Genomic DNA, 18,494 nt, shown 5'->3' on the forward strand with positions numbered 1-18,494 from the left:
CAATTGTTCCGTCTTTTATCTCCCAGGTTTCATACGGGTGGTTTCGGACAGCCAGCAGGTAAAACGGGCAACTGGTTTTTTTGCTTCCAGCTTTTCTAAGTGTTGCTGTACTCTGGTGCTAACCACCACGATCACATTCAAGCCATACCCTCCCGGTTCTTCCCCCGATTTTCTTTGATCGACGGGTGACAATAACGAAACCATCCGCGTTTGCTATTTCTTGTATCCGTTTCTTTAGTTCATCTAAGGAGTTGAAAACCTGTAACATCAACAATATTAATAATGATAATAATAATAATAATAACAATAATAATAATAATAATAATAATAATAATAATAATAAAATAATAATAATATTAATAATAATAATAATAATAATAATAATAATAAAATATTAATAATAAAATAGTAATTTATACCTGCTTTTTTAAGTACGGACTGTCCAGAATGGGAGGTGCTTCACCACCATATCTACCATATCTACCATATCCACCATAACCACCATATCCTCCAACGTCCGAATTGTTTTGATGAACGTAAGGAGTGCCCGGGGAAATGAATTGCTGGTGATCACCGTCTCCTCCGTATCCCCCGTATCCACTGTATCCACCGTATCCACCATATCCACTATCTCCTCCGTATCCACCTTCTCCTCCGTATCCACGGTCTCCTCCATATCCACTGTCTCCTCCGTATCCACCATCTCCTCGGTATCCACCGTCTCCTCCGTATCCACCGTCTCCTCCGTATCCACCGCCTCCTCCGTATCCACCATCTCCTCGGTATCCACCGTCTCCTCCGTATCCACCGTTTCCTCCGTATCCACCGTCTCCTCCGTATCCACCGTCTCCTCCGTATCCGCCGTCTCCTCCGTATCCGCCGTTTCCTCCGTATCCACTAGCATGGTATGAGTCATCTACAGGGGCTGTTTCATCAACAGGAGGATGCTTATTCAAATCTAGAAACGGGCTGTTTTGTTTTCCTTGTATACTAGACACAACCTCCTCTTGCTCATTAGAATCGGGAACGCCAGAGTCCTCCAAAATTATCATTAGTAAATAATAAACTAAAACAACAAGTAATTAAAACATTTAAGCTAATAACTGTTACCGGAACGCTTTCGTGCCCCCACTTTTCGCTAGAATACTGCCCGAAGATATAGTTGCCGTCCCAATATGATGACATTTCAACACTCCGGGATGATAAGAACGCAAATACAAACAACAAGAGTCTTTCGAATAAATACAAGAAGAAACAGAATGTGTGAATGTGAGTGTTTGTTGAATGCTCGGGTGTGGACCAAGAATGCACTGTAGGTTGCATTTTATGTGAGCTAAAGACGCCTCGTATAGGTCTTTACTCCCCGTATGCCTTTAAGTCATGTCAGGCATAGTCTCATCATAGTCAAATCGGTCAGCAAGACGCCTCGTATAGGTCTATACGAGGCGTCTAAGTACCCTCGTATTGACCCCTCGTACAGGGCTAGACTCCCCGTCTGATGTGACTGATGTGACGTTGTACGAGGTGCAGAAGCTGGTCGGGAAAAGCAACCCTATACGGGCTATACGAGGCGTCTAGAAAGGTGTGGAAATAGGGAATAAGGTGTGTGAATATGTAGACCCAATTTATAATACATAGTCATTAGGTGATAACTAATAACAAGAAGAAGAAAAAGGAAACCTGTTCACGTAACATCCATAGTGGGTTGGAGATTGAACGGCTACATCGAACAGTAATTCATTGCTCCTCGATGCAAGTTCGTTCTGTTCATCCAAATTCGCTTCCATTACCGCAGACTGATTATACGAACAGATCGATTGCGGGTGTAATTTTAGTGTCCATACATTGTAATATGTATCATGCTTTTATTCAATGGAAATCAACCCTTGAGATCCTCACAACAATCCAAGAAATTGATGTGAAGATACCGACATACATGATGCAATGTTTCGTTTTGTCCATGCTCACTTACATCACCTGTAGTAGGGAGGCCATCCGGAACCGTTTTAAACTGAAAACCAGCATCACCATTGGGATCAGTAGACTTAAAGAGGCGATAGTGGTTTGACTGTGCATTAACAAAGGTTATTTGAATGCCATTGTGGTGCAATAGCTTTGCTAGTTTCAGCATACCCTTGATGTAGCTTTGTGCTGGATGTGGTACACAAATTACATGAGGCTTCTTCTCGTTATTTTTCAGCAATGCCTCCACCTCGTTATTGTCTTTTATGGGCGGTGGGAACCCAACACGCGCCCCATTGTTTACTTGTTTCCAACACATGTATTCAGAATTTAGAGAGAATCTAAATACACAGATTAAACTTTCTTTATAAGTTATTTTTTGTCTTTATTGATGCTATTGATGCTGGCACATGAAAATCTAAACCTTTTTTTTGTTCTAGCAGAATTGTAAACTAAATTTAATAATAATTGCCTATGATATCTTCAATACAGTCAAGTTTCAATCAACTTTATCAGATTTGGGGTTAAGGATTAGCAGCTGACGGTGACGTACTAAGATCCTGATTGGAATCCTGAACGCCATGATCCGCAACGAAGGTTATTTGAACTCCAGTTTGACTGCGCATTAACGAATGTTATTTAAACGCCAGTTATGCGTACACTTGGAGCAGAAAACTGGACCGCAACGTTGGCAATGGTGTATTCGGTTAAACAAAGTGAACTGCGAATCACACTCGTAGCATACCCTGCAACTTTGATCGGGCATCCAAAAGTCCCTTGACACATTAGCCTCTGACTGTCGAGGGATCCGATTATTCAAATTACCAATCAGATTACATAATTATTCAAATTATTCAGTTACTTATTACTTAACTTATCCGAAGAATCCATGACCAAACAAGTTCCTTATCAGTTATCACACTCATCATGATAATGATATTCTCATTTGCTCTATGAGGCCACCAGTTATATAAAACTCAATCAATCAATTCAACTAGTGCATATGAAACCCTAACCCTAATCCAATAATATCCATAAATTAAACACTTAAATGTAACACTAAGTTTGTTCAAAAATAGGGTAATATAGCAAAGCATCTCACTTTTGGGATAGAAAGAAACACTTCAGGTCACGACATTGGTTGCACATCACATAAAAGAGAGGCACACAGCTGAAGCACTTAAAGCATTTTTACAAACAGTTGGTGTGCACATCACATAAAATTCTTGGTTCCCTCATATGGGCCTTCAATGAAAGCAATTTCATTTTCATACAATAACTTAAGAAAAATGAATCATACCATTAAAGCACCGCATAATAAAAAAGTTATATTTTAAAAAACCCAGTGTATTACATGAGTTGGATAAATGTAATTTTGTATAGTAAATAATAAAAATATTATATCTTTAAAAATTTTAAAGTCTCGTTTATTAGACGAGTTGAATGAATCTAATAAAAAATTATATTTTTAAAAAAACTAACGGATATACTCGATATTTAGTGTTTAATTTCAGGATAAATAATTTTGAAATCTAATAAATCTTGAAAGCACAGTTCTCAGAACCAGACCGGAAAATATTATTCATAAATCTTGAAAGCACAGTTCTGCAGTGTCAATCTGTTGCTCCTATATTTCTCCTAATATTTGCTTTTACATTCAGGTAAATATTATTTGTAAATCTTGAAAGCACAGTTCTCAGAACCAGACCGGAAACCGCCTACATAACTAATCCGGTTGAGTATTCTTGAATTGCCTTCATTTGGGCCATCCATTTATGGGCCAGACTGGTTGTTGAACCGGCTAACAAGATCAGTGGCTGGGCCGGATTTAAAGAAAAGAGTTAAATGACATTTTCGTCTCTGAGGTTTGGCTACTTTGCAACTTTCGTCCAAAGGTTTGTTTTTTCGCCTCTGGAACCAAAAGGTTTAAAATCTTGGCATTTTCATCCAACTCGTTAACTCCATTCATTTTTTAAAGTTAAGTCAAGGGTACTTTCGTTTTTTTTTTACCTATTTGGGTGTCGATGGGGTGGGGATAAAGTCAACAGAGGTGGATCTTTTTTCTTGTAGTGTTTTTTATTTTAATAAAAAAGTGTCTAAAAAGACGGACGTGCTCCTCATTTAACAGAGAAAAATGGATGGAGTTAACGAGTCGGATGAAAATGACAAGATTTCAAACTCTTTGGATCCAGATGCGAAAAAACAAACATTTGGACCAAAATCGCAAAAGTGGCCAAACCTCACCGACGAAAATGGCATTTTACTCCAAAAAAACAACTCTTTTTACACATTTGTAGAACTGTTAATTCATACCAAAAGATACCGTAGTTCCATATTTAGTTGTAAGTTAATGCCATATACATTAAAATAGATGTTGATTTCTGCGCATAAATATCTTTATATTGTTTAGGTTGGAATCTCCAAGTTTTAAACTTTTAGGCATTATGTGGATAATATCTGCTGGAGTTTTATTAACAGGTAAGATGTTCTATTAGTCTTGTAATTATATCTTATTTAATTTAGTCTAACTCATAAATTGATAGGCAATATTCGCGATTCGCAAGTTACATGCTACGTTTCGTAAAACTTATTTAATTCATTGCTTGCTATGATTCAGTTAGATTTTAATTACAACTTTTAATCACACATTTGGATTTTATTGTCATAAATTTATAATTACAGTTGCAACAAATTTGTTGGATTTTGCAGGAAGTTGCATTGTTAACTGATGGGAAATTTTCAGGTGGTTCCCATGGATATGTTTGTTGGATACATTTGCCCCGAAGCACAGGTTTCATCTTTTTCTAGTGTTTTGAATACCTTCAATAGTAACAGAGTAGCTTGTGATAATGATATTAGATTTCCTATTTTGCACCTAAATAAAAGTAAAAAAATCCAAAAAAGAGCAAAGTGTTTATTTGGTGTAGTTATTGTTTTAGGGAACATTAGTAATAATGCAAATCAAAGCGTATATTTGGTTGTAATTGTAATTGGTTTTTATTGATTATGAATAGAGAATACAAGGCCCTATATATAGATAAACTAATTACAGTTTAGTACCCTCAATAATAATAATAATCTTGTCTATCTAAACAATTTAGTCTAACATTCCCCCGCAAGTTGAGGGCGGGGAACGACCTGCAACTTGGACCGTAGAAACTCAAATCTTTGTGAAGATAAGGGCTTTGTAAACACATCAGCAATTTGATCATCAGTCTAGATAAACTTGACATTCAACTTTTTTTGAATAACTTGTTCAGGAACAAAGTGGTAATCTACTTCGAACATGCTTTGTGCGGGCATGAAACACTGGATTGGCAGAGAGATAGGTTGCACCAAGATTATCACACCAAAGCGTTGGTGCCTTGCTAACTAGACCGAGTTCATGAAGTAGAGATTTTAACCAGATCAGTTCTGCGACAGTATCAGCAATAGCCTTATATTCGGATTCTGTTGAAGATCGAGAGACAGTTCGTTGTTTGCGAGCAGACCAAGAAATAAGGTTGGAACCCAGATAGATAGCATATCCCCCCGTGGATCGACGATCAAGAGGGCAACCAGCCCAGTCAGAATCCGAGAATGCCCGAATATTAGTAGCCCAATGGGAGTCAGAAAAGGCTTGTAGCCTGGACCCTGTGTTGTGACGAAATAGTAGGCCAAAATGACTCGTGCCCTTCAGATAACGCAATATGCACTTCACACCAGCCCAATGATTCTCGGTAGGAGCATGCATAAATTGGCACACCTTATTAACTGCAAAGGCAATGTCCGGGCGAGTTAAGGTTGCATATTGAAGAGCACCTATCGTCTGCCTGTATCTGGAAGGATCATCAAGTAAAGGACTATCATCAGGTAAGAAGACATGAGAGGTACTCATAGGGGATGATACGGGTTTGCAGTCTACAAGACCTGCTCGGTGAAGAATATCAAGAATATATTTACGTTGAGACAGAACCAGATCAGAACCATGATGCACCACTTCAATGCCCAAGAAATAATGTAACTGGCCCAAATCTTTGAGTGCAAACATAGAGCTGAGATCTTTAATAACATCATTAACAGCCCTAGAGTGATTACCTGTAATGATAATGTCGTCTACATACACAAGAAGATAGACAAGCGTGCCACTTGAATTGAGAATGAATAGGGACGGGTCAGTTTTGGACCCGTGAAAGCCCAACTGAAGAAGAGCCATTGACAATTTTGTAAACCAGGCACGAGGGGCTTGCTTGAGCCCATATAAGGACTTGTGTAATAAACACACATGATCTGGCCTGCTTTGATCAACGAAGCCAGGAGGCGTTTTGGACATCTAACTGTCTGAGAGACCACTTATTTGTAACAGCAAGTGATAAGATAGTCCTAATAGTAGCAGGTTTGATTACTGGGCTGAAAGTCTCATGATAATCGACCCCATGTTGCTGGTGAAATCCTTTTGCCACAAGTCGTGCCTTGTACCTGCTAATCTTTCCATTTTGATCCGTTTTCAACCTGTAAACCCATTTACAATCAACGACGTTAGTATGAGGGGCAGGGGGAACTAATGTCCATGTCCCATTCCTATGTAGCGCATCCAACTCGTCAGCCATGGCTTGGCGCCATTCTATAGACTTTTTAGCAACGGTAAAAGAGGTGGGCTCAATGGGTAAGGTGGGGGTGGTGGTGGCAGTGTAGGCAGCGGGATCATAGCGAGTGGGTGGCTTGGGATGGGGACGTAGGTTGGGAGGCCGTGGTCTAGGGGTTGGGATTGATTGGGCCGCGTGCATGGTGGGTTCGGTTGAGGGTCCGGGAGACGAGTTAATGGGTGGTGAAGTGGTTGCAGTTTCAGGTGAGATGGTGGCGGTTGGTAATGGATCCATGGAGGGTGGTGGGGTGGGATTGGTTCGGTTGGAAAACCGGGTGGTGGTTCAGGAAAGATGGATACACACGTTGGTTCGGGCTGTGGTGAGGATTGGGTATGTATGGGTGTGTGGTATGGAAAGATGTGTTCATTGAAGCGAACATGTCGGGCAATGTAGAGTCGTTCGGTGGATGGGTCAAAGCATTGGTAGCCATGGTGAACAGGGCTGTAGCTAAGAAAGACACACGGGGTGGATCGAAATTCAATCTTATGACGATTGTACGGACGGAGATAAGGAAAACATTGGCATCCGAAAACACGAAGAAAGGAGTAATCAGGTTTCCGTTTAAAAACATGTTCATACGGAGATTTGTTGGAGGAGACACGAGAGGGAAGACGGTTAATTAAGTAAACGGCTGTTTCAAAGGCAAATTGCCAGAAACGTTGGGGAAGACTGGAATGTGCAAGAACAGTAAGTCCAGTTTCCACAACATGGCGATGACGACGCTCGACAATCCCATTTTGCTCACTTGTGTGAGGGCAAGAGCGTCGATGAATGATACCAAGACTAGTGCAAAAGGACGTAAGAGGACGAAACTCCCCTCCCCAATCAGATTGTATACTTTTTAGTTTGGTGTTAAATTGTCGTTCTGCCAATTTAATAAAGTTTGTTAGCACGTTGTAGACATCTGATTTTTGAACTAATGGATAAAACCACATATATCTAGAATGATGATCTACACGTAATAAAAAGAAACGACAACCATCAAATGATAAATCGGGCGAAGGCCTCCAAACATCACAATAAACAAGGTCTAAAAATTGGTACTCCGAAAAGTTGAGTCTGACAAAGATAATTTGGAAGACTTGCCTAATTGACACGAAGTACATAAATTATTAGAAAACTTGTCCGAAATGGGTAAAGAAAAACGTGAAACAATGGAACGAAAAACTTGAGCATGAGGATGTCCTAAACGTTGATGCCAAGTGGTGGAAGATCCTTTGCAATTGACAATAGTGAATGCCACCTTGGGAATAGACTTGAGCTGTGGCAGACGAATGGAGTACAAGCCCTGTTCACTGGGACCCGTTAGGAGGGTAGTGCGTGTAGACTCGTCCTTCACAACAAAATAAGATGAGTGAAATTCAAAGAAAACATCATTATCAACACAAAATTTTTGAACAGACAAAAGATTTTGTTTTAGTTCAGGAACATGAAGTATATCGGATAATTTAAAGGTTTTGTTAGGTGAGAAAATGGTTGAGGATCCAATGTGAAAAATGGGTAGTGGGTTACCGTCACCAATAAGTAAAGAATCATTACCAAAGTAGGCTTCAGGGTTGTCAATGCCAGATAAGTCTGGGGTAGCATGTCCATTAGCTCCAGTATCGGGCTTCCAAGTAAGTCTTGATTGTGAGCCATCATCTAAGGAAGTAACATAATACATGTGGCGCTGCACGTGACTGATTGGGCTGATTAGGGCACTGAGACGGGAGATGACCAATGCCACAACGGTTACAGTGGCCATAAACAATGTTTTGGGTTGAAGCCCAATAAAATTGAGGTGTGCCACTAGTATCCCGATTGCGGTTATTTGGGTTAGCACGGCAGTTACCACGCGAAGGACCGCGATAGCCACAGTTGCCACAATTGCTGTTAAATGACCGAGACCCAAAGTAAGCCTGTGGTTGTACTAAAGGTGCAGGATTGAGCTGATAACCCAACTGAGAGGCCATGAGTTGAAGGGTATGAAGTTGCTGCTGTATGGTATCAATATTGGGCTGCTAAGTGGGTGTGACAGCAGCCGTAAGGGGCTGCTGTGCTGGTGTGGCAGCCGCAAAAAGAGCATGTGGGACCTGCTGATTTGCATCCAAGATCTTTGTGATCATAAAATCATGGTCACTTAGTAACCCATGGAGCTCGTTAAAAGTAACAGGAGGGGAACGAGCCAATAAATTAGCCTTGAGGCCATTGTATTCTTCACGGAGCCCTGTAACAGTTAACATGACTAGGTCTTTGTCCTTCATTAGTTCACCTATGTTGGCTAGAGCAGTAGCATACTCTTGGGCCCGTGCCAAGTAGTTGGCTGGTTTTTCATCACCTTTCATGATGATTCTCAGTAACTGACTTTTGAGGGTAAATTCATGAGAGGAAGAAACAGGTGCATAAGCACGTTCTAGTGATAACCATACCTCACGATAAGTTTGACCTTGAACATGCTGAAAAGATTCTTCAGAGACTGTGTTGATAATAAGCATACGTACATGAGCATCATTAGCAATCCATGGAGCATAGCTAGGGTTGACAGTAGTGGTAGTTCCAGTTGTTACATTCTGTGACGGGCATGGGATGGTACCATCCACATAAGCGAAAAGGTTATGCGAGGCAAGAAAGGGTTCGACTATCTGTTTCCAATAGCCATAGTTTGTAGGTTTTAGAGTGAAACTGAATTTGTGAGAGTTGTGGGTAGCCTTTTCTTGATTTGTAAAGAGTGTAATGGAAGCCATAGGAATCAGTTAGGGTTGATTGATAAAAAAAGCTGCAGCCGGAAAAAAAAACTGTGAACAGTAAACGTGAACAGTACCAGTGAACAGTGACGGCAACAGTAAATGTGAACAGTACTGGTGAACAGTGACGGCATCTAGGGTTTGTATATTAGGGTTAGGATGGACTAGCTCTGATACCAAATCAAAGCGTATATTTGGTTGTAATTGTAATTGGTTTTTATTGATTATGAATAGAGAATACAAGGCCTTATATATAGATAAACTAATTACAGTTTAGTACCCTCAATAATAATAATCTTGTCTATCTAAACAATTTAGTCTAACAATGCACATTTATTCCACATGATTTTGAGTGTAGTTCATCAAACAAATTTTTGTTCACAAATATGTTTTTAAGAGAGAAAAAGAACAATCTATTGAGATTTCATTTATTCTATCATTGTAAATACAGGATTATGTTCCATGATGTTAGGTGTGCAAGCTGGTTATGTGTTGTGAAGGGATGTGGCTTGACCCGTTCGAAATAAGGCTTCAAATGGAGGAGGCTTTACTTTCATGGTACTATATTTATCCGTTTAGTGTAAAAGAAGACTTTATGTGGATTGGTGAAGACTTTATGATAGACTTTAGATTCATTATTTGTAAACATGAAGGAGCAAAGGATGAAGGTTTTATCTCAGCACCAACACAACAATAATATGGGGATAAGAGATGGACCTGGACAACCAAGGCATATGTTTTCTTCTAAATGGCCAATAATATGGGGATAAGAGATGGACCTGGACAACCAAGGCATATGTTTTCTTCTAAATGGCTATTGAAGACTTTGAGAGGGATCCACATGAAGTAGTAGTTGCATTATTTGTAGATAGCTTTTGATCAAAAGTTTATGTAATACATTATTTAAATTTAAAGCTTATGTATGGATTTTGGTTTATTATTATTATTATTATTATTATTATTAATATCATTAGTTTTGTTTTTAGGTTTGTTCATGTTTACTACTTTACTCCTATTTTAATTTTACAAAAAAAATGAAAATAAAATTGATAATTACGCAAAAATGGCCACATAGAACTGCAACAAATATGTGTGGCTAAAGGTTGGACAATAGTCACACTTAGAATTTAAAAATTTTGCGTGGCTATAAATAATCGTTAGCCACAACATAGTCACTTTGTTTCTTTTTTGTATGACAGAATGATGCCAAACGTCATGGGAAAAAAGTTATGTGTGACAAAATATTAAAAAATAGCCACACTTAAAATTACAAACTTTAATGTGGCTATAATAACCATTAGTCACAACATACGTACTTTGTTTTTGTTTATGTGACAAAATGATACCAAATGTTATGGGAAAACAAATTTGTGTGGCCAAAGGTTATACAATAGCCACACTTACAATTACAAAATTTAATGTGGCTATAAATAACCATTAGTCACAACATACTTTGTTTTTTGTTTATGTGACGAAATGATACCAAATGTCATGGGAAACAAATTTGTGTGACCAAAGGTTATACAATAACCACACTTACAATTACAAAAATGTTTTATGTGTCTAACAAAAGTTTTTAGCCACACTTATAATAAATTCATGTGACTATATAATACAATCGACGACACTTATAGTAAATTCATGTGGCCGTTGCTACAATTTAGCCACACTTAATAAACACAGTGCTTGATTACAACCCTTTTTGCCACACTTTTTTTAACTAATGTGGCTAAAATAGACTTTTTACTAAATTTATGTGACCATATAATAGAACCAGTCACACTTAAAGTACATTAAAGTGACCATTGCTACCATTTAGCCACACTTAAGCTTGCTCCCAGCAAGAAATTTTTAGTACCCTTTAGCCACACTTTTAAGTTGCAACGGCTACTAAAAAGTGAATGTGGCCATATAATACCTATGATGACTGGACCTTTGGTCACACTTGAGTTGAAAAAAATTCGTGTGGCGAAAGGCATATAGTCACACTTTTTTAGTGTGGTCGTAGCCCGTTTTTGACGTAGTGACACATGAGAGACCGAAGCAACCAAACAAGTCATGAATTTTTAAGGAGAACACACTCTTGAAGAGATTGAAGCTAAGAGTAAAGTAAAATACCACAGTTGTACGCAACCGTATTTCTCCTCTATACTTCGGTCTCGTAATGTTGTAAACTTGTAATTTTTCTTTTGAAAGATGAATTTTGTTTAAAAAAAAAAAAAAAAAAAAAAAAAAAAATGAGAGAGTAGCACCAAAGCACAAACTATACAAGAAGAAATTTACATCACTTGGACCACTCTAAAGATTTATACTTAGTTCTATTAGTGTACGAGTGTCTTCAAATTGTCAATAATATCTTCAATCGTTCTCTCTTTTCCTTCATGGACTTTAGACTTCCTAGCCTTATAAATCCACCAACAAGTGATAATCACAATCCCCTGCATATATAGCTGCCTTCTCCCGAGTGCCAAAGCCACTGAAATTGTGCCATTCCACCACACCCTTAACCGAAAACATAGCTAAATGGGGAGCCGAAACCCAGGTGCTGATATATAAGGGACTCCACTTATTATTTGACTTATCAAGAGCCACCCTCTAAGGGATTATCTCCATAACTGCTCTCCAAATAAATATGGGAGTCCACTTACATCAATCGGCTCGAATCATAACTCTGATCCAGCAAGGATTTGACCGACTGAACAGCAAAAACTCCCGAATGATCACCCTTTCAAAGCCACTCTCTATTTTTTATTTTTTACTGTGAACTAAATTACTTTTGATTGTCACTTTTCTTTCATAGGTACACATGATGATCTCTTTGTTAGTAAATAAAAGATAAACAATTAAAAGTTGCCTCCTCCCCTCTTCGGTCACCAGCTCTGGTCTCCAAATTCAATGAAAATTATTTTAGTTGAAGCAGAGTAAAGTAACATACCACAAATGTAAAGATAAAATTGCAGCATATTTTGGTTGTACTTGAGTGAACTTATGTTGAAGCTCATATGCACAGCAGTCAAAGTATATGATAAATTAACACGAAGCAAGTTAGCAAACAGATTCACTTATAAGATATCGCTTCAAATGATTTGATGAGCATTTCGTAAATCTCACAGGTTTTATTTCACAACCAAGTTACAACTAGTAACTAGTTAACTCAAGATTCGGAGTACAAAGAAACAAACTCAACATTGAGTTATATTTGACGGTTTAATGATATTCTATCATCATTTGTTGTTTTTTGACCAGACCCACTTTGATTGACCCACATTGAAAATTTATGTATTTGCCAGCATCGTCATAACCTCAATGATAAACCCTCAAAAGTGAAAACCTCAGTTGTAAGTATTAAAGTGAATTAAAATCAGTTGTTATTTCTCAAATTGCAGGTAACAAAAAGGTTACATGAACATGCATCTGTTCTGTTCTTGGAAATGGAAATGGATTATGCATAAAAAACACCATATAGACAGGAAAATAAAAAAAAAAACCCTTGAAGAGATCCAAAAACCAGTCATCACATTGTTTTCTATATAATAAACCATGATTGTCTCAAGTGTAGTCATCGCATGCCACATGAACAAAAGAGAATTTCTAGATTGCAAAGTACATATGACGTTCATTTCAGAAAATGGATCTCACAGTATCTGGAAGCCCTTGAAAGCTTAAGCAACTCTGCACACAATTCGGATTCTTCTTCGACTCTTGAGTCTTCCCAAGTGATCGTTACTGTCTTTAACACCTCTGCATTCCCTAGCGTGTATTTCAGAAACGGTATATCACATTTCGACCACTTGTAAACTGAAAACTTGATGGTTGTAAGGTTTGTTGGCATACAAGCGGGAACCAACTTTGGTTCAATCCAACAAGAACCTTCAAGCTTTTGTTTTAAACACAAACAAGATAAGACACCTTTTTAATATTATATCATATCCATGCAGTAGAAGTTAGGGAGTGCAAAGAAAAAATCAATAAAGCTTAAAAAATCAAGTACCTTGTCAATATAAAGATGTTTTAGCTCAGGAGAATTTTCCAGAAATTGCAGGATTCGTCGAGAAGGCCAAAAACTTTTCAACTCCAAGTGCTTCATATTCAGAAATGTAGGCAGATGTAAAGTAGATGACATCTTCAACAAAGAATAATAAAGTTACAGTTGGTGCATGAAAAGAACAATCATATCATTCGCATTAATTAACAAATAACAATTTATAATTTGAACATTGAAGTCAATAAAAAAAGATACTTACTCTTTTAATTGAAAGTGATTTAACTCCACTTACTCCCTTTAGAAGCTCAGCCCACAGATGCTCAAATGTTAATTTTTGTAGATGGTCATATGTAAAGTCATATAACGAAATAGATGCCTCAACAAGAGACGATACATTTTTCATTACAAATATTGAGCATGGTGTTCCACCAACGAATAGATATTCAAGATTAGGGACGTCTAAAACAACTTTGTTGACAACTGGTGAACATAGAAATGTGAGCTTCAGTCGTTTTAGAGTAGGAATACGAAATATGTAATCTTCGACACCATCGTAAAATGATACTTTCAAATATAAACTTTCAAGCACCGGGCAACCAGCAATGAGTTTAAAGGCATTGAGAAAAGGATTTTTATAAACAAAGATGGCAAGGGTTTTTAGACATGGAAGATTGACCCGACATGGACACTCCCGAAAGGCGGTTTTTAATCTTAATTTTGTGAGTGTCTTGCAAGTAAAAAGGCTTAACGGCAACTCAACCTGCTCGATAACCTCTATGTCAAGCTCACAAACGTTTAACCTCACTGCCTTGTCAATCCAATTTGATACTCTTGAGTTTGGAAGACGCCAACCAGGAAAGTCTAACCGAAATGATTGAAGCTGAGACGTTTTGCATAACTCCATTACAAGATCCACAGATTCTAGGAAGCTATTTAAACCATGGATGGCGGGTATAAATTCAAAGTCAAGGTTTGTGACAAACATCCAGCTATACCTCCATCTCTTGGATAAAATGCTAGTTTGAACAGCAAATTTGGTAGGCATTAGAGAGAGTATGTGTGAACGAATCTCTTCAGGCAACCTAGTAAGCCTGTCTACTTTCTTGGAACTCATTGTTTAGCTTCCTAAAGATTCAAACCCAAAACTTCAAAATTAATAATCTCAAAACCTAAGTTGGGAAAAAAACACAGGGGCGCATGTTTAAAGGTAAATTAGCTAGGGCTACAAACAAAATACAAACTGAAAACACTCTCACCACACCACCCCACCAGTAGATTTAAAGATGAAAACCAGATTAATTCAACTGCAAAAAAGGAATCGCTTACGTTAAATTGGGAATCGCAACCACCCATAAGCTCCAAAGCCTCAAAGCCCGATGGCAGAATGGTAAGGGGATACAAATCAATAATCATCATCATTCAAAAAAAAAAAAAAAAACAAAACAAAAAAAACAAAAAAACAAAAAAAAAAGAAAAAAAAAGAAAAGAAAAGAAAAGAAAAACAAGGATATATATATATATATATATATATATATATATATATATATATATATATATATATATATATATATATATATTTGAATTTGAGACTTTTTTAATAACTTATTGATTCTAATAAATTTATAAAAATAATAAGTAATTTTTAAACTCAATCTCAAACATCTTTATAGAGTGATAGAAAACTAAGCTCTCTAGAATTACATTTATTATATAATAGGTTATAACCTCGTGTAACACGGTTGAATAAAAGAGTAAAATAGTTAGTAATAAATATTTAAATTATAGAGTAAATTACAAGTTTTGTCCTTTATGTTTACATCAAATTGCAGACGCTGTCCTTTTGGCCAAAAGTTTACAGGCGGTGTCCTTAACCTTTCAAAATCTTGCACGTTTTGTCCTTTAGGCCAAACTTAGTTAGAAATCTCAGTTAAAAACTGTCATGTGCAATGCACATGAGGGTAAAATGGTAATTTCCCTCTCAACCCTTTCAAACTCAACACTCAATCATCATCTTCCCCAAATTTCTAAGGTTGAACCATCCACATCAATCCTCTGTATAATCAATTCTAGGGTTTATCTAATTGAAGAATTTGCACTTTAATCAATTCTTTGAGGATGTTACATCCTCTGTATATATGAGCTATGATACAACCAAGCAAACTTTCAGAAAAAAAAAGTGTATATATGTAATTAGACACCATGTAACCAATTGATTTTCAAGAATCAAGAAGTTGTACTTTCAGTTCTAGTGCTTCTTCAAGTTCCTGTAACACACACCAGACATTTTTCATAGAAGTGTCTTGAGTTAAATAATTATTATAGTTATTATATAGACACAAAAGAACCTCTTAGAACTTACTAGCAATTCAGGTGCTCCCTCCATTTCCTGAACAACCATACAGTATTATTAATCTTAGTTTAGATATATAAAAGTTGAAACTTAAAAGAAATTTGAACTTACTAACAATCCCAAAGCTTTCTCAAGATTCTGTAACACCAAGCTCTGTTAAAAACTCTTTAACCCCCTGTCCAGAAAGGTTATCAAGTTGTAGCTACTTTACAGCGACAACGGTTACTTCCCCAGAGAGTTAAACTTGTCCTTTATACACAAATGGGATGTCTAGGAATTTGAACAAACCTGAAACAACCCCTTAGATGGCAAACAGCAATGAAGGGATTAAATTGGGTGATTTTTTTGTTAATTGATTTGAAAACTGGAGTGTCAGCTCTCTATTAACTGCTGTCGCCACCAATGTTACTTACGGCGACGCCTAGAAATTTGCACTTTTCCTCTGTATATATGAGCTGTGATGTAACATCTTCAAAGAATTGATTATATAGACGGTTCAACCCTAGAAATTTGGGAAGATGATGGAGTGAGTGTTGATTTGAAAGGGTTGAGAGGGAAATTACCATTTTACCCTCATGTGCATTGCACATGACAGTTTTTAACTGAGATTTCTAACCAGGTTTGGCCTAAAGGACAAAACGTGTAAGATTTTGAAAGGTTAAGGACACCGCCTGTAAACTTTTGGCCAAAAGGACAGCGCCTGCAATTTGATATAAACATAAAGGATAAAACTTGTAATATACTCTAAATTATAAAACGACAATTTTAGACGTTCTTCAAATCTCCAAATAAATTTTTTATCGTATATGATCAATATATGTGTGATATTTACCAAGTTTATAAATATGAAAACATTTAATTCATCAAGAAACTGTATCATCAACTTTCTCATAAGTTTTAGTAGTTACAACAACCATTATTTGTATGCTTTTTTTTTAAATTGAGTGAGTTATATAGTGTGAGGTTCATTAGAGAACACTAAAAAAGTGGGGAACAATGGGGAACCGACTCAAACGAACTCCGATTGGACTCATTCCAACGCCGTTGGGACCGTCTCGTCGAACCCTAACTAGGATCTCTTAACCCTAAACCCTAAATCATACCCCCTAAACCCTAAATATATTAGGGTTTGGCTTTTAGGGTTTAGAGTTTAGCTTTAGATTTAGATTTAGGATTTAAAATTTAGATTTTAGGGTTTATAGTTTAGATTTTACAGTTTAGCTTAGGTTTTAGCCTTATTTTTTAGCTTTAGGGTTTAGAGTTTAGGCGTTAGGATTTAGGGTTAAAAGATACTACTTAGGATTCGACGAGCCGGTTCCAACGCCGCTGGAATGAGTCCAATCGGAGTTCGTTTGAGTCGGTTCCTAACTTTTTTAGTGTTCCCCAATGAAGCTCACACTATATAACTCATTTAATTTTTTTTTTTAAAAAGCATAAAAATGATATAACTACAGGGGCCAAAAACGTAATTTACTCATTTTTTAAATGACTTATTAACTTATTGGCTCTAATAAATTTATAAAATTAATAAGGAAGAGTAAAATGCACGGATAGTCCCTGTGGTTTTGCAAAATAACATCTATAGTCCCCAACTTTTGGAAATTACACTGGTGCTCCCTGTGGTTTGACAGTTTGTTTCGCGGATAGTCCCTAGAGTGGATGATGGTTAGTTTTCTCCGTTAAGTGAATGTGAAATGTGAAATGACAAATCTACCCTTCATCATCTCCACTCCATAAAAACAAAACAACCCCACCCACCCACCCTACTTTTCTCCATGTTTCCCCCCACCATTAATCACCAACCACCACCCACCTCACCGTCTTCACTCTAAATAGAACCATCATCATCATTATCATCCTGATCCTGATCCAAACAAAACCCCATCTCTGAAAAAGTATTCAAGTTCTTCGACAACCCTTCAACAACTTCAACTTCTTCTTCAACACCATCTCATCTTTCTCTTTCTCCTTCACTGCCATTCTGGTCCCCTCATAATACTTTAAATGACCCTTATCAGAATACTGATCGGCAACCACACACACCCAACGACTTCCGATTAAACCGCTGCTTAACACCAAACGAATTCGGTTTTCTCTCTCACCGTCGTAAACATTCACGGATGTACGAATAACATTTATAACCACATCAATATTCAACACAATCAGTATCTGATCTTCATTACTCTCCAAAAAATGATCTATCTACTCAATCAAATCATCATCAACACATGTAAAATTTATAGCCACATCAAAATTCAACAAAAACGATATTAATCAAAACAACAGGAAACGGAACACAACAAATCCGAATAAAACGATGCCGTTTTGAAGATAAGGACCATATTCGGTAGCAGAGAGATGCATCTTGATGTCATCTAGGGTTTCACACTGATAGAGATTGTTGTAATCTGCAGCGGTTAGCAATCCAGATCTTTGGTACCTCACGATCGCCTCAAGGTAACCGCTGTGAATGTTGAACGTCATAGCTTCCAATCCGTACATCTTGTCCGATCGAATGAGATCCAATGGAGAGAAAGGTGGGGGTGGGTGGGGTTGGGGTTGTTTTATTTTTATACAGTGGAGAAGATGAATGGTAAATTTGTCATTTCACGTCCACTTAACGGAGAAAACTAACTGTCATCCACTCCAGGGACTATCCGAGTAACAAATTGTCAAACCACAGAGAGCACCGGTGTAATTTCCAAAAGTTTGGGACTATATGTGTTATTTTGCAAAACCACAGGGACTATCCGTGCATTTTACTCAATAAGGAATTTCCAAACTCAATCTCAAACATCTCCATATAGTGTGACAAAAAACTAAGCTCCGTAGAAGTACATTTATTATGT

The 18,494-nt window shown here is 37.4% G+C and overlaps 2 protein-coding genes and 1 long non-coding RNA gene across 3 annotated transcripts; all 3 read right to left on the minus strand.

Annotated features, from left to right (window-relative positions):
- Positions 1 to 982: 982 nt before the first annotated feature.
- LOC110926091 lies at positions 983 to 1,294 on the minus strand. The gene is made up of 2 exons (XR_002584973.2): positions 1,111 to 1,294; positions 983 to 1,037 (listed from the first exon to the last, which is right to left on the minus strand). It is a non-coding gene; the product is annotated as an uncharacterized LOC110926091 (long non-coding RNA).
- Positions 1,295 to 5,218: 3,924 nt separating this feature from the next.
- On the minus strand, positions 5,219 to 6,157 carry LOC110925159 (uncharacterized mitochondrial protein AtMg00810-like). Its single transcript, XM_022169127.1, has one exon. The coding sequence runs from the start codon at positions 6,155 to 6,157 to the stop codon at positions 5,219 to 5,221; it is 939 nt and encodes a 312-aa protein (XP_022024819.1).
- Positions 6,158 to 12,768: 6,611 nt separating this feature from the next.
- LOC110925734 (FBD-associated F-box protein At4g10400) lies at positions 12,769 to 14,694 on the minus strand. Its single transcript, XM_022169594.2, has 4 exons — positions 14,622 to 14,694; positions 13,555 to 14,420; positions 13,302 to 13,433; positions 12,769 to 13,187 (listed from the first exon to the last, which is right to left on the minus strand). The coding sequence occupies exons 2-4, from the start codon at positions 14,407 to 14,409 to the stop codon at positions 12,927 to 12,929; spliced, it is 1,248 nt and encodes a 415-aa protein (XP_022025286.1). The 5' UTR covers positions 14,410 to 14,420; positions 14,622 to 14,694; the 3' UTR covers positions 12,769 to 12,926.
- Positions 14,695 to 18,494: the final 3,800 nt, after the last annotated feature.

Source organism: Helianthus annuus, chromosome 17 (assembly GCF_002127325.2).
Source record: "Helianthus annuus cultivar XRQ/B chromosome 17, HanXRQr2.0-SUNRISE, whole genome shotgun sequence".
Taxonomy (NCBI): Eukaryota; Viridiplantae; Streptophyta; class Magnoliopsida; order Asterales; family Asteraceae; genus Helianthus; species Helianthus annuus.

Excerpts from the sequence above, each read along its gene's own strand:
- LOC110925159 (XM_022169127.1), bottom strand. The coding sequence starts at position 6,157 with ATGGCTCTTCTTCAGTTGGGCTTTCACGGGTCCAAAACTGACCCGTCC.
- LOC110925734 (XM_022169594.2), bottom strand. The coding sequence starts at position 14,409 with ATGAGTTCCAAGAAAGTAGACAGGCTTACTAGGTTGCCTGAAGAGATT. Across the intron at positions 13,434-13,554 it reads AATCACTTTCAATTAAAAGA|ATGTCATCTACTTTACATCT; the intron begins GTAAGTATCTTT and ends TCTTTGTTGAAG. Across the intron at positions 13,188-13,301 it reads AACATCTTTATATTGACAAG|CTTGAAGGTTCTTGTTGGAT; the intron begins GTACTTGATTTT and ends TTAAAACAAAAG.